Below are 14,797 nucleotides of genomic sequence, written 5' to 3'. Positions count from 1 at the left end.
TAAAGCTGGGTGGCAGTGTGAACTGTGAGGAAGATGCTATGAGGTTGCAGGGTGAGATAGAGCTCTTAAGGATAGCGGAGTCAGGGGGTATGGGGAGAAGGCAGGAACGGGGTACTGATTAAGAATGATCAGCCATGATCACATTGAATGGTGGTGCTGGCTCGAAGGGCCGAATGGCCTACTCCTGCACCTATTGTCTATTGACACGTGTCACCTACCTAAACATTGTTGCAGACCAGATACACCCCTTCATGGCAAAGGTATTCCCTGATGGCAGTGGCCTCTTTCAGCAGGATAATGCACACTGCCACACTTTGCTCGGGAATGGTTTGAGGAACATGATGAAGTTTCATGGTGTTGCCCTGGCCTCCAAATCCTCCAGATCTCAATCTGATTGAGCAACTGTGGGATGTGCTGGATCGACAAGTCCGATCCACGGCGGCTCCACCTTGCAACTTGCAGGACTGCTGCTAATGTTTTGGTGCCAGATACCCCAGGACACCTTCAGGAGTCTTGTAGACTCCATGCCTCGGTGGGACGGCGCTGTTTTGGCAGCACACGGAGGACCAACAGCATATTAGGCAGGTGGTCATAATGTTTTGGCTGATCAGTGTACAGTGCCTTCCATAATGTTTGGGACAGACACCCATCATTTATTTATTTGCCTCTGTACTCAATAATTTGAGATTTGTAATAGAAAAAAATCACGTGTATTAAAGTGCACATTGGCAGATTTTATTAAAGAGTATTTTTATACATTTTGGTTTCACCATGTAGAAATTACAGCTATATTTATACATAGTCCCCCCATTTCAGGGCACCATAATGTTTGGGACACATAGCTTCACATGTTTGTAATTGGTCAGGGGTGTTTAAATGCCTCCCTAATGCAGGTATAAGAGAGCTCTCAGCACCTAGTCTTTCCTCCAGTCTTTCCATCACCTTTGGAAACTTTTATTACTGTTTATCCACATGAGGACCAAAGTTGTGTCGATGAAAGTCAAAGAAGCCATTATGAGACTGAGAAACAAGTATAAAACTGTTAGAGACATCAGCCAAACCTTAGGTTTACCAAAATCAACTGTTTGGAACATCATTAAGAAGAAAGAGAGCACTGGTGAGCTTACTAATCGCAAAGGGACTGGCAGGCCAAGACCTCCACAGCTGATATATCATATCATATCATATCATATATATACAGCCGGAAACAGGCCTTTTCGGCCCTCCAAGTCCGTGCCGCCCAGCGATCCCCGTACATTAACAATATCCTACACCCACTAGGGACAATTTTTACATTTACCCAGCCAATTAACCTACATACCTGTACAGAAGAATTCTCTCTATAAAAAAGAAAAATCCCCAAACACTTGTCCAACAGATCAGAAACACTCTTCAGGAATCAGATGTGGATTTGTCAATGACCACTGTCCGCAGAAGACTTCATGAACAGAAATACAGAGGCTACACTGCAAGATGCAACCCAATGGTTAGCCACAAAAATAGGATGGCCAGGTTACAGTTTGCCAAGAAATGCTGAAAAGAGCAACCACAGTTCTGGAAAAAGGTCTTGTGGACAGATGAGACGAAGATTAACTTATATCAGAGTGATGGCAAGAGCAAAGTATGGAGGAGAGAAGGAACTGTCCAAGATCCAAACCACCTCATCTGTGAAACACCGTGGTGGGGGTGTTATGGCCCGGGCATGTATGGCTGCTGAAGGTATTGGCTCACTTATTTTCATTGATGATACAACTGCTGATGGTAGTAGCATAATGAATTCTGAAGTGTATAGACACATCCTATCTGCTCACGTTCAAACAAATGCCTCAAAACTCTTGGCCAGCGGTTCATTCTATAGTAAGACAATGATCCCAAACATACTGCTAAAGCAACAAAGGAGTTTTTCAAAGCTAAAAAATGGTCAATTCTTCAGTGGCCAAGTCAACCACCCAATCTGAACCCACTTCAGCATGCCTTTTATATGCTGAAGAGCAAACTGAAGGGGACTAGCCCCCAAAACATAAGCTAAAGATGGCTGCAATACAGGCCTGGCAGAGCATCACCAGAGAAGACACCCAGCAATTGGTGATGTCCATGAATCTCAGACTTCAAGCAGTCATTGCATGCAACAAAATACTGAACATGACTACTTTCATTTACATGACAAACATTATGATGCCATGAAATGGGGGGAATATAGTATAAACACTGCTGTAATTTCTACATGGTGCAACCAAAATGTATAAAAATGGCCTTTATTAAAATCTGACAATGTGCACTTTAACCACATGTGATTTTTTTCTATTACAAATCTCAAATAGTGGAGTACAGAGCCAAATAAATAAATGATGGGTCTTTGCCCCAAACATTATGGAGGGCACTGTCCTCAGTGGCTCAGATTGGATCTGCAGAGAAAACCAAACTTTCAGGGCAATAGCACTATCAGTTTGATGAAAGATCATTACCAAATTATTAATTGTCTCTCTCTCGCTCTACTCTGATGTGGCCTGACACAAGTATTTCCAGTATTTTTACTTTATTTCATATTTCTATCTATCTGGACATTTTGCTAATTCTTTGTGAAAATTGTCAATATTTGCCATATGTTTGAACTCCAAGCACCATCTACATCCACTTTGAAATGAATTATTGCATAAAGTCTTACTTTTAAAAAAGAGCCCAGCTTCAACTTTGTTGAAAAGGGGAGCAATTAAAAGCAGCCATTTAAAACCCCTGCGGCAATCTGTAAATTCAGCTTAATCACTTCTCCGGTTTTCTTCAATTGTGATATACATTCCATTATTGTCCTATCTACTACCTTAACTGAAAAAGACCTATCCACTATCCTCTTCTCCTCTTTTGGTTGTGCTGATAGCAGTTTTTGTTGCATTTAGCTGAGTTCGATATCTATCCCTGTTCTCCTGAGTTATTTTCCTTAAACCTGTAAAAAGAAAATTTTATTTTAGACTATTTGACCAGTTCTTTATCTTGATTTGTTCCACCATACTCTTTTATTTTAAACATAGGCCCCAGTTTGTATAAATGTGGTTTCAGTTTGTATAACAATGGCTTTGAAGACATTTCAATAACTGTCTCATCTGGTTTACGTATCTCTATCTCTCTATCAATAACTCTAAAACAGACTATAAAAATCATTGTCCAACCACTATATGTGGGATACTGTTGCATAGAAATTTGTTGCTGAATTCATTTACAATGATGTTTTGGGATGATCTGACATTGTGAAAGACACCAGAGTAAAACCTTGGTTGGGATTAGAAACTGTGTTTCTGAACAAAATTAGTAGGATAAAATAGAAGCATCTTAAAATTATTTCAATTGATTTTGTGAGAGAGATCACTGTTTCGCCTGCCTGCATGTGTTAATGTTAACACTGACAAAAAACATGATCACGAAGCAATATTAATGAACATAATTGCAATAGTTCCATTCTATGCATCTTTGAAAAGTACTTGCAGGAACGAATGCTTAATTTGAATTTGCAACAATTCAAGTGCCTTCACTCACAACCCTGAAGAGAGGCATGAGGGGTGATGAGAGCAGCAGGGTGTGTAGGTGGTATTGGAAGGAGGGCATATCAAGTAGTTCTGCTGCCTCACAGTTCCGGGGATCCACATTTGACCCTCACCTCAGATGTTGTCATGCAAAGGTTACAGTCTCTTTCTGTAACTGTATGAGTATCACCCTCTGTGCTCTGGTTTCCTTCCATATCTCAGACATGGTTATGGTGTATTTTATCCGCTCCTGATTGAACTGTGTCTTGGCTACTGGTGCATATTTGATTAGCATATGTGTTGCAATGGTGAGAAATCACTTCTAAAAAATACTGGTTTCAATGGAACTTTTGAAACTGACTTGGTTAAAATTACTGCACCACCATGCAACGTATTTCACTTTTTTTTTTGCACCTGCAAATTGAGCATCACATAATTTACATTGTGCATCTTATCTTTTTAATGTATCCAATTCATTGCCATAGGAAGAGATTCTATTCTTTTAATAACTAACTTTTAGTTATAGACAAATTCATTGGTGGCAAGTTAGGCCGAAGGGCCTGTTTCCACACTGTATCACTCTATGACTCTATGTAATTAACTATTACCATATTGTTAAAATGGTACAAATGTTTGAAATTTACTTTAATTACCTTCCATCACAAATTTGCTTCATATCCACTTAAAAATACTGTATCTAAAAGCAATTCAATACATTTTAATGTTGAGGCAGCCAGCAAAATTCTATTTTCACAAACCAATGACGGAGAAGTACAACTCAAATGGAAAATTTTGGAACATTAGCACTTAACAACACTCAACAATAAGGGCAGCGGTAGAGTTGCTGCCGGACACCCGGGTTCAATCCTGACTACATGCTGTCGGTACGTTCTCCCCGTGACCGCGTGCGTTTTCTCTGAGATCTTCAGTTTCCTCCCACACTCCAAAGACGTACAGGTATGTAGGTTCATTGGCTTGGTGGATGTGTAAATTGTCCCTAGTGGGTGTAGGATAGTGTTAATATGCAGGGGTCGCTGGTCGATGCGGACTCGGTGGACCAAAGGGACTGTTTCCGCGCTGTAAACTAAACTAAATACATCTCTCAGTTCTCCTAACGTTAGTTTATCTCCTGATGTTGCTCCAGCGACATTAGTTCAAATCGCAGCACCATAAAAATAAAATTTCAGAACAGACAGGATACAGGATGGAAGGAGATGGTTTAAGCCATTGGCCTCCCTCCATTTCTAAGCAAAAGTAAACTGGCTGGTCCCATTCCTCTGGCTTCTCCCCCGGAACAATGCAAAAACTTTTTCCTCCAACTCCCTTCAAAACATCACAAATAAATCAATTTCTTAACCATTTTGTGCGACTCCAAACACACAATTGACCTCTAAAATAGCCAGAAAGCGACTTAGTTGTGCAAACATATAAAAGCAAATATTTTAAAAACTGCAGATATCGGAAATTTCAAATTAAGTTGAACATGCCGGAAAGGCTCAGGTCAGGCAACATCTGCAGAGAGAAACTGAGTTAACATTGGAAATGTTCCAACTGATGACCTTTCATCAGGACAGTGCATCTCAGAACAAGTCTGTAGCAAATGGTGGCTGAACCAGCACCAGCGGGAAATCGCTGTTTCATCGGAGCATGATAACACTAACATGAGTAAATATTGCATGGAACTTGCAGAAACAAAGCTCCGTATTTACAACGAGTACACTCTTCACAATGTTTTGTGACAGCAGAATATTGTTGGATGACAATAGCAAGTCTATTTCTTACTTAAATTGATTGCAAAACCGCCAGCCTTGACTTTTACACTCAGTACATCAGCTCCAGAAGCTCAAAACTCTGCATATGATGATGTATTTTTCAAAGAACTGTAGTATGGAATCAGAAATGGTTAAAAATAGATTTATTTGTGATATTTGAAAGGGAGCTATCTGATTCAGAGTATAAAACAATTTACCAAATGTACCTGTACATGGAGAGCCAAATTGGTGAACTACAATACAGCATGTTAAACAGAATGCCACAAAGAGCCAAATGATTTTACAATCACGCTTCAGATTACAAGGTCTGTAGTCCTGATACGAAAGTCATGAGCTACAGCAGACAATTAAACATAAAGAGGCAGCGAGACTTCATGAACAAGGTGCAACGCAAAGCTGAAAAGTTTACAACTAACTTCATCAAAAAGCACCACTTAGACAATCAATATGGGTGTTCTCCTGAGGTTTGCACCATCAATCTTTCATTGATTCAGTTCTTACCATATTATACCATATCTTGTCTGGGTGCCCTGGCTACCGTAAAGGTTATGGGGTCATGCCAAAATCCTGCATAGAGGGAGTCGACCCGAAACGTCACCTATCCATGTTCTCCAGAAATGGTGCCTGACCTGCTGAGTTGCTCCAGAGTTTTTGTCGACCCAATCATTACCTCATCAGCCTATGAATAATCCAAATTATGGAATAGGTCCTTAACAGTGGCCTTAACAAACAAAAAAGTATGAACCATGATCTGTTCACTGATGGTCTGTTTGGCTCTGCCTGGATCAATTAGACAATAGACAATAGGTGCAGGAGTAGGCCATTCAGCCCTTCGAGCCAGCACCGCCATTCAATGCGATCATGGCTGATCACTCTCAATCAGTGATGGAAGTTCAACACTTCATTAATGTTTTTGTCTATCCATTACAGTAAACATTCATCCTTTCACTACTGAATCGCCGGGCTTAGGTCGGACCGCCGCGGACCTTTCACCGTTGGCGCAGCACTTCAATGTCGGGAGCCCCGACCGCCCCGATGTGGCAACTCCAACAGCCTGACCGCGGGAGAAGACGGCAGGGGAAGAGAAAAAGACATTCTGGCCTTCCATCACAGTGAGGAGGTGACTGGAGGAGACTCACTGTGATGGATGTTTCTTTTGTTTGGTGTTGGTTTATGATTGTATGTGTTATTGCATATTTTTATTGCTTATTTTTATTGGTCTTATTGTTGAACTGCGGGTAATTTTTCATTTCACTGCACATTTATGTGTATGTGACAAATAAATTATCTATTGACTATTACCAACGTTCTATCATTGCAGTGTGAATCATCCTTCAATACTTCAATAACACTACTAGGCTATTCCAACAGCTTCTCAAACTCCCAACAAAAGGATAAGAAGGACAGCAGATGCACAGGAATATTATAACAACATGTTCTGTTCCAAATTCTATCATATTGATAGGGAAAATATATTACTGCTACTTTTTCATCACTGGTCTAAATCCCAGAATATTTTACCTAAAAACATTAAAAAGTGCAATATTTTTAAGTGGCTGCCTACCAATTACCTTAAGGGAAATTAAGGATGGACCATGCCAATGATGCCCACTTGCTTTAAATTTATAATTAACTATCACCCAGATGCAGGATCTCTCTCCACAGGTTCCTATGGCCTGATCCTAGGTCAATCATATTCAACTGCGTTATCAATAACCTCTCTTTTATCATAAGGTCAAGGGGATACATTCAACAATAATTAACTTTCAGTTACACTAAAATTCCCCACATCATGAAACCTTCATGTCTGCTTGCATTTTGCTCTGAACAGTATTCAGGTTTTGGATGATAAATTGTCATTATAATGCCATCACACAACTACCAGGCGATGATAATCTTCAATCTCTGCAAAAGATGCAGAGATTTACCAGGGTCCTGCCCAGGATAGCACATTACAGATATGAAGAGAGTCTGAGCAGTCCGTTTATTTTCCTCAAAGCACAGGACGCTGAGGCAGGATCAAGAATCACAGACAGAAAGCAAAGAGTGGGGATAAATGGGTCCCTTTCAGAATGGCAGGCAGTGACTAGTGGGGTACCGCAAGGCTCGGTGCTGGGACCGCAGCTATTTACAATATACATTAATGACTTGGATGAAGGGATTAAAAGTACCATTAGCAAATTTGCAGATGATACAAAGCTAGGTGGTAGTGCGAAATGTGAGGAAGATGCTATGAGGTTGCAGGGTGACTTGGACAGGTTGTGTGAGTGGGCGGATGCATGGCAGATGCAGTTTAATGTGGATAAATGTGAGGTTATCCACTTTGGTGGTAAGAATAGGAAGGCAGATTAATATCTGAATGGTGTCAAGTTAGGAAAAGGGGACGTACAACGAGATCTGGGTGTCCTAGTGTCCTAGTGCATCAGAACACTGAAAGGAAGCATGCAGGTACAGCAGGCAGTGAAGAAAGCCAATGGAATGTTGGCGTTCATAACAAGAGGAGTTGAGTATAGGAGCAAAGAGGTCCTTCTGCAGTTGTACCCTAGTGAGACTGCACCTTGGGTACTGTGTGCAGGAAGGATATTCTTGCTAATGAGGGCGTGCAGCGTAGGTTTACTAGGTTAATTCCCGGAATGGCAGGACTGTCATATGTTGAAAGACTGGAGCGAGGAGGCTTGTATACACTGGAATTTAGAAGGATAAGAGGGGATCTTATCGAAACATACAAGATTATTAAGGGGTTGGACACATTAGACGCAGGAAACATTTTCCCAATGTTGGGGGAGTCAAGAACCAGGGGCCACAGTTTAAGAATAAGGGGTAGGCCATTTAGAACGGAGATGAGGAAAGGCGTTTTCAGTCAGAGAGTTGTAAATCTGTGGAATTCTCTGCCTCAGAAGGCCAATTCTCTGGATGCTTTCAAGAGAGAGCTAGATAGAGTTCTTAAAGATAGCAGAGTCAGGGGGTATGGGGAGAAGGCAGGAACGGGGTACTGATTGTGAATGATCAGCCACGATCACATTGAATGGTGGTGCTGGCTTGAAGGGCCGAATGGCCCATTCCTGCACCTATTGTCTATTGTCCTTCACTCGACTTGACCATAAACTTAACCGCAACAACCATATACATGCTGTGGCTTTGGTTTATAAAAAACCGGGAGGTGTTCCAATGCACGAAGCTGTCCACAATTTAATCTTGGAAACAGGAACATTCCAAGATGCAAGACCGTGCCAGGGGATGCACTGAAGCTGGGTGAGGTAACCACCAGGTCTTTCTGGGAAAAGACCAAATAAGGGTTATCCTGTTATTGAACAATAAGGCTGGGACTTGTGTAACCTTACACCTCTTGCTAAATAAATGTTTGTGAGGAAGATCAATGTTATAATGAAATTATTGCAAACAAATGTAATGGAATGTCAAGTGCATGGGTAATAACAGATGAATGTCCCGTACAGCATAAATGTGCATTTTGTAACTAAAGCATGTTTTTGGGAAAACACAAATACTGTGGGTACATCTCCAAGTCAAAGGCTGGGTACTCTGCAGTAAATCTGTTATTTCCTGGCATGTCAACTAAAATTATTTGTATGGCGTACTCTCTGCGTACTTGAATGAGTACAGATCTAACACCAATCAAGAACTGGACATTTTGTAACACAAAACGGTTCATTTAATTAATACTGAGTTTTCCATTTTAATAGACAATAGGTGCAGGAGTAGGCCATTTGGCTCTTCGAGCCAGCACCACCATTCAATGTGATCATGGCTGATCATTCTCAATCAGTACCCCATTCCTGCCTTCTCCCCATACCCCCTGACTTCGCTATCCTTAAGAGCTCTATCTGGCTCTCTCTTTAATGTATTCAGAGAAGTGGCCTCCACTGCCTTCTGTGGCAGAGAATTCCACAGATTTACAACTCTCTGACTGAAAAAGTTTTTCCTCATCTCCGTTCTAAATGGCCTACCCCTTATTCTTATCCAAAGACTCGCAGCCAAAGATTCGCACTTTTCTCACAGGGCACTTCCCTCAACAGGGCCGCACCCCTTGTGCAAACCTTGTTTATATCAGTCACTAAATTGCCTAATTGGCCAATTTTCCAAACCTAATTTAATTGATCAGCCAATCCACGTACTCACTCTGACGAGCTTGGAGGTATGCGCTTCACTGATTGCCTGCTAGCATCCCTTTGGCACTCTTTTTAAACAGACTTTTACCTTCAATTAACACTTACTTTGTTTCAGCCAACGGTCGTCCATGCTCCTGCTCTCCCGACCTTTACTGACTGACTGCTAGCGTTCCTTTGGCGCTCTTTTTAAACGGACTTTGACCTTCAATTAACACTTACTTTCTTTCAGCCAACGGTCGTCCTTGTTCCTGCTCTCCCGACCTTTACTGACTTACTTACAGTAATTCCTTCACTTTTGCACATAATAAAAAAGCACTACTGAAAAGTTGAGGTATCTTTGAAATTATCTCTCAAATCACAATCTCAACTACCTAGAGCAACCTGTCATATATTAATAGTGATAATTTTAAACTTCAATCAGTAATGATTAAAGGCAATAGTTTGCCACCAACTTCTCATTGACATAAATTAAAGCAAAAGAGAGATCTGTTAAAAATTGTGCCTCTTTTTCGTGGAATCCCCATTTCTAATCGGAATAAATTCTTGCTGAACGTTATGGACCGTTTGTTTTAATATTCACCACTGTACATCTATTGACCTGTCTTAGCTTATTTTCCCGGTCCAACCTGGACAACTCCACTTTCATACCATTATAATAATTGCTCTTATTTAAGAGGAAGATTATTTAGTTTAATTTATTGTCACGTGAACCAAGGAACAGTGAAAAGCTTTTGTTGCTTTTTGTCGCTAACCAGTCAGCAGAAAGACTAAGGTAGAAACAAAATGCTAGAGTTGGAGGGAAGGAATGGGTGACGTTTCGAGTCAAGACCCTTCTTCACCAGAAAGATTATACATGATTACAATCTAGCCATCCAGCGTACATATTCAGGTGCTCTTACGACTTACGATGGGGTTATGTTCCGAGAAACCCATCGGAAACCAAAAATATCGTAATGAGCTAGATAGTAGCTCAGGACTGCTCTCTAGTTGTTGGTAGGATGATTCAGTTGCCTGATAACAGCTGGAAAACAATTGTCCCTGAATCTAGAGAGGTACGTTTTCACACTTCTATACCTCTTGCCTGATGGGAGAGAGAAGAGGGAGAGGGACCAGGGTGTGACTTGTCCTTGATAATGCTGGCTTCCTATGATAGTTATCACTAACTTCTCATGGACCTTCAACCATGAGATCTCATCAAACCTTCCTCAATACTAAAATCTAAACCAGCCTTCTCCCAAGGATATTCCATAACATACTGTTCTTAGTAGCCATGAAGCACTCCAAAAATCTGTCTACAAATGTCTTGCTAGCCTAGTTATCAAAACTGCCGAGTATTCTAGCATTTTAAAATCTTATTTATTTTTTCACTTCCTTTCAGAATCATAAAAAGTTGAGAACCAGAGGGTCACGAAAACTAGTGAGATCCATATGGTATACATCAAGAAAAAACAAGATAATATCATGCGAAATATGAGGTGATGGAGGAACAGAACCATATATTTCACTTGGGTAGCTTACAACCCAGCAATATGAATTTTGATTTCTCTAACTTCAAGTCACCGTTGCACCAGCATCTGCAGTTCCTTCCTACGCATCCCTTCTCTCTCTGTCCCTCCTCCACCCTAGTCATTGTACTAATTTCTCTGTCGTCCTGATGAGTTTCATTGTCTGTACGTTGTCATCTACCCCACAGCCAACAGTCGACCATTGTGCGCTCTACCTTTCAACAGACAATAGGTGCAGGAGTAGGCCATTCAGCACTTTGAGCCAGCACCACCATTCAATGTGATCATGGCTGATCATTCTCAATCAGTACCCCGTTCCTGCCTTCTCCCCATACCCCCTTGATCATTGTTGCTTATTGCATATCTTTCATTATATCTCTCTATATCTCTCATTTCCCTTCCACTGGCTCAGTCTGAAAAATTTTGGGAGTACAAATGGGGTACACCAGGAATGATAAAATATTATGACCATTGAGGAACCGAGGGATGTTGAAACAAGGAACTGCAGTTGCTGGTTTACAAAAGGCAAAAAAAGTGCTGGGGTAACTCAGCGGAACAAACAGCGTCTCTGGAAAACATGGATAGGTGATGTTTCGGGTCGGGACCATTCTTCACGCAGAGGGACCTTGGTGTACTAAGGCTAGGAAGGCATATGTGTTTTCAAGCTTGAATACAAGAGCATGGAGGTTATGTTCCAACTTTACAACAAATTGGTTAGACATCAGCTGGAGTACTGTGTGCTGTTCTGGTCAACACACTATAGGAAAGATGTGATAGCATTGGAGAGGGTGCAGCGGATGTTGCCTGCGATGGAGCAGGGATTGGGGAGGCTGGTATTTTCCCTGGCATAGAGGAGTTAAGAGGTACATGTTTATGAATTATTTAATAGGGTAGTCTCTAGTTAACTATTTCCCATAGCCGACGTGCATAAATCAAGTGGACCAGATTTGGGGTAAGGGGCAAGAGATTTAAATAAGGATCTGAGGAGGATCTTTCTCACCCAAAGAATAGCTGGAATACACAGCTAGAGAGGGTGGTGGAAGCAGAGTGGTTGGCAAAATTTATGAAATTATTAATTACCTCGATGTAGAAGGGCCGTACTAGAAGATGGGATATGATTGAGTGCCCACTGGTCAATAGACAATAGGTGCAGGAGTAGGCCATTCAGCCCTTCGAGCCAGCACCGCCATTCAATGCGATCATGGCTGATCACTCTCAATCAGTACCCCGTTCCTGCCTTCTCCCCATACCCCCTCACTCCGCTATCCCTAAGAGCCCTATCCAGCTCTCTCTTGAAAACATCCAACGAACTGGCCTCCACTGCCTTCTGAGGCAGAGAATTCCACACCTTCACCACTCTCTGACTGAAAAAGTTCTTCCTCATCTCCATTCTAAATGGCCTACCCCTTATTCTTAAACTGTGGCCCCTTGTTCTGGACTCCCCCAACATTGGGAACATGTTTCCTGCCTCTAATGTGTCCAATCCCCTAATTATCTTATATGTTTCAATAAGATCCCCCTCATCCTTCTAAATTCCAGTGTATACAAGCCTAATTGCTCCAGCCTTTCAACATACGACAGTCCCGCCATTCCGGAAACAACCTAGTGAACCTACGCTGCACGCCCTCAATAGCAAGAATATCCTTCCTCAAATTTGGAGACCAAAACTGCACACAGTACTCCAGGTGCGGTCTCACCAGGGCCCGGTACAACTGTAGAAGGACCTCTTTGCTCCTATACTCAACTCCTCTTGTTACGAAGGCCAACATTCCATTGGCTTTCTTCACTGTCTGCTGTACCTGCATGCTTCCTTTCAGTGACTGATGCACTAGGACACCCAGATCTCGTTGAACATCCCCTCTTCCTAACTTGACACCATTCAGATAATAATCTGCCTTTCTATTCTTACTTCCAAAGTGAATAACCTCACACTTATCTACATTAAACTGCATCTGCCATGTATCCGCCCACTCACACAACCTGTCCAAGTCACCCTGCAGCCTTATTGCATCTTCCTCACAATTCACACTACCCCCCAGCTTAGTATCATCTGCAAATTTGCTAATGGTACTTTTAATCCCTTCATCTAAGTCATTAATGTATATCGTAAATAGCTGGGGTCCCAGCACCGAACCTTGCGGTACCCCACTGGTCACTGCCTGCCATTCCGAAAGGGACCCATTTATCCCCACTCTTTGCTTTCTGTCTGTCAACCAATTTTCTATCCATGTCAGTACCCTACCCCCAATACCATGTGCTCTAATTTTGCCCACTAATCTCCTATGTGGGACCTTGTCGAAGGCTTTCTGAAAGTCGAGGTACACCACATCCACTGACTCTCCCCTGTCAATTTTCCTAGTTACATCCTCAAAAAATTCCAGTAGATTTGTCAAGCATGATTTCCCCTTCGTAAATCCATGCTGACTCGGAATGATCCTGTTACTGCTATCCAAATGCTCAGCAATTTCGTCTTTTATAATTGACTCCAGCATCTTCCCCACCACTGATGTCAGACTAACTGGTCTATAATTACCCATTTTCTCCCTCCCTCCTTTCTTAAAAAGTGGGATAACATTTGCTATCCTCCAATCCACAGGAACTGATCCTGAATCTATAGAACATTGAAAAATGATCTCCAATGCTTCCACTATTTCTAGAGTCACCTCCTTAAGTACCCTGGGATGCAGACCATCAGGCCCTGGGGATTTATCAGCCTTCAGTCCCATCAGTCTACCCAAAACCATTTCCTGCCTAATGTGGATTTCCTTCAGTTCCTCCATCACCCTAGGTTCTCCGGCCCCTAGAACATTTGGGAGATTGTGTGTATCCTCCTCAGTAAACACAGATCCAAAGTAACGGTTTAACTCGTCTGCCATTTCTTTGTTCCCCATAATAAATTCCCCTGCTTCTGTCTTCAAGGGACCCACATTTGCCTTGACTATTTTTTTCCTCTTCACGTACCTAAAAAAACTTTTGCTATCCTCCTTTATATTATGGTCACATGGATGTGGTGGGCTGAGGCCTGTTTTCATGTTGTACGATCCATGACATATCCGTTTGCACTCATTCCATATCTACCTTTAATGATTTAGACAAAGGAATCAAATGTAACATCTCCAAGTTTGCAGATGACACAAAGCTGGGTGGCAGTGTGAGCTGCGAGGAGGATGCCATGAGGGTGCTGGTTGACTTGGATAGGTTGGGTGGGTGGGCAGATGCATGGCACATGAAGTATAATGTGGATAAATGTGAGGTTATCCACTTTGGTGGCAAGAACAAGAAGGCCGATTATTATCTGAATGGAGTCAGATTAGGAAAAGGAGAGGTGCAACGAGACCTGGGTGTCCTTGTACATCAGTCACCAAAAGTAAGCATGCAGGTACAGCAGGCAGTGAAGAAAGCAAATGGCATGTTAGCCTTCAGAGCGAGAGGATTTGAGTATAGGAGCAAGGAGATCCTACTGCAGTTGTACAGGGCCCTGGTGAGACCGCACCTGGAGTATTGTGTGCAGTTTTGGTCTTCTAGTTTGAGGAAGGACATTTTTGCTATTATGGGAGTGCAGTGTAGGTTCACCAGGTTAATTCCTGGGATGGCAGGACTGGCATATGATAAAAGAATGGATCGACTGGGCTTATATTCACTGGAATTTAGAAGGTGGAGAGTGGATCTTATAGAAACATATAAAATTAAGGGATTGGACAGACTACATGCAGGAAAAACGTTCCCGATGTTAGGAGAGTCCAGAACCAGGGGTCACAGTTTAAGAATAAGGGGTAGGCCATTTAGGACAGATGAGGAAAAACCTTTTCACTCAGAGTTGTGAATACAAAATTTAGCTTAATTCTACCTCTTCAATTTTTAATGTGCTGAAAAAGCCC

The 14,797-nt window shown here is 41.9% G+C and overlaps 1 protein-coding gene across 3 annotated transcripts in view; it reads right to left on the bottom strand.

The window, feature by feature from the left end:
- ube2r2 (ubiquitin-conjugating enzyme E2R 2) overlaps positions 1-14,797 on the bottom strand; it is an 86,481-nt gene that overhangs the window by 29,633 nt on the left and 42,051 nt on the right. The window contains exon 1 of one of the 3 annotated variants that reach the window (XM_078430982.1): positions 2,819-2,943. The exons of the other annotated variants lie outside the window; for them this stretch is intronic. Within the exon in view, the coding sequence (XP_078287108.1) occupies positions 2,819-2,890 (72 nt within the window). The 5' untranslated portion in view covers positions 2,891-2,943. Of the gene's footprint in view, positions 1-2,818; positions 2,944-14,797 lie in introns of those variants that run through there. 3 annotated transcript variants of the gene reach the window in all.

This window comes from Rhinoraja longicauda, chromosome 1 (assembly GCF_053455715.1).
Source record: "Rhinoraja longicauda isolate Sanriku21f chromosome 1, sRhiLon1.1, whole genome shotgun sequence".
Classification (NCBI taxonomy): domain Eukaryota; kingdom Metazoa; phylum Chordata; class Chondrichthyes; order Rajiformes; family Arhynchobatidae; genus Rhinoraja; species Rhinoraja longicauda.
Note: the sequence above shows the minus strand (reverse complement) of the source record. Positions and strands in the feature narration are given on the sequence as shown.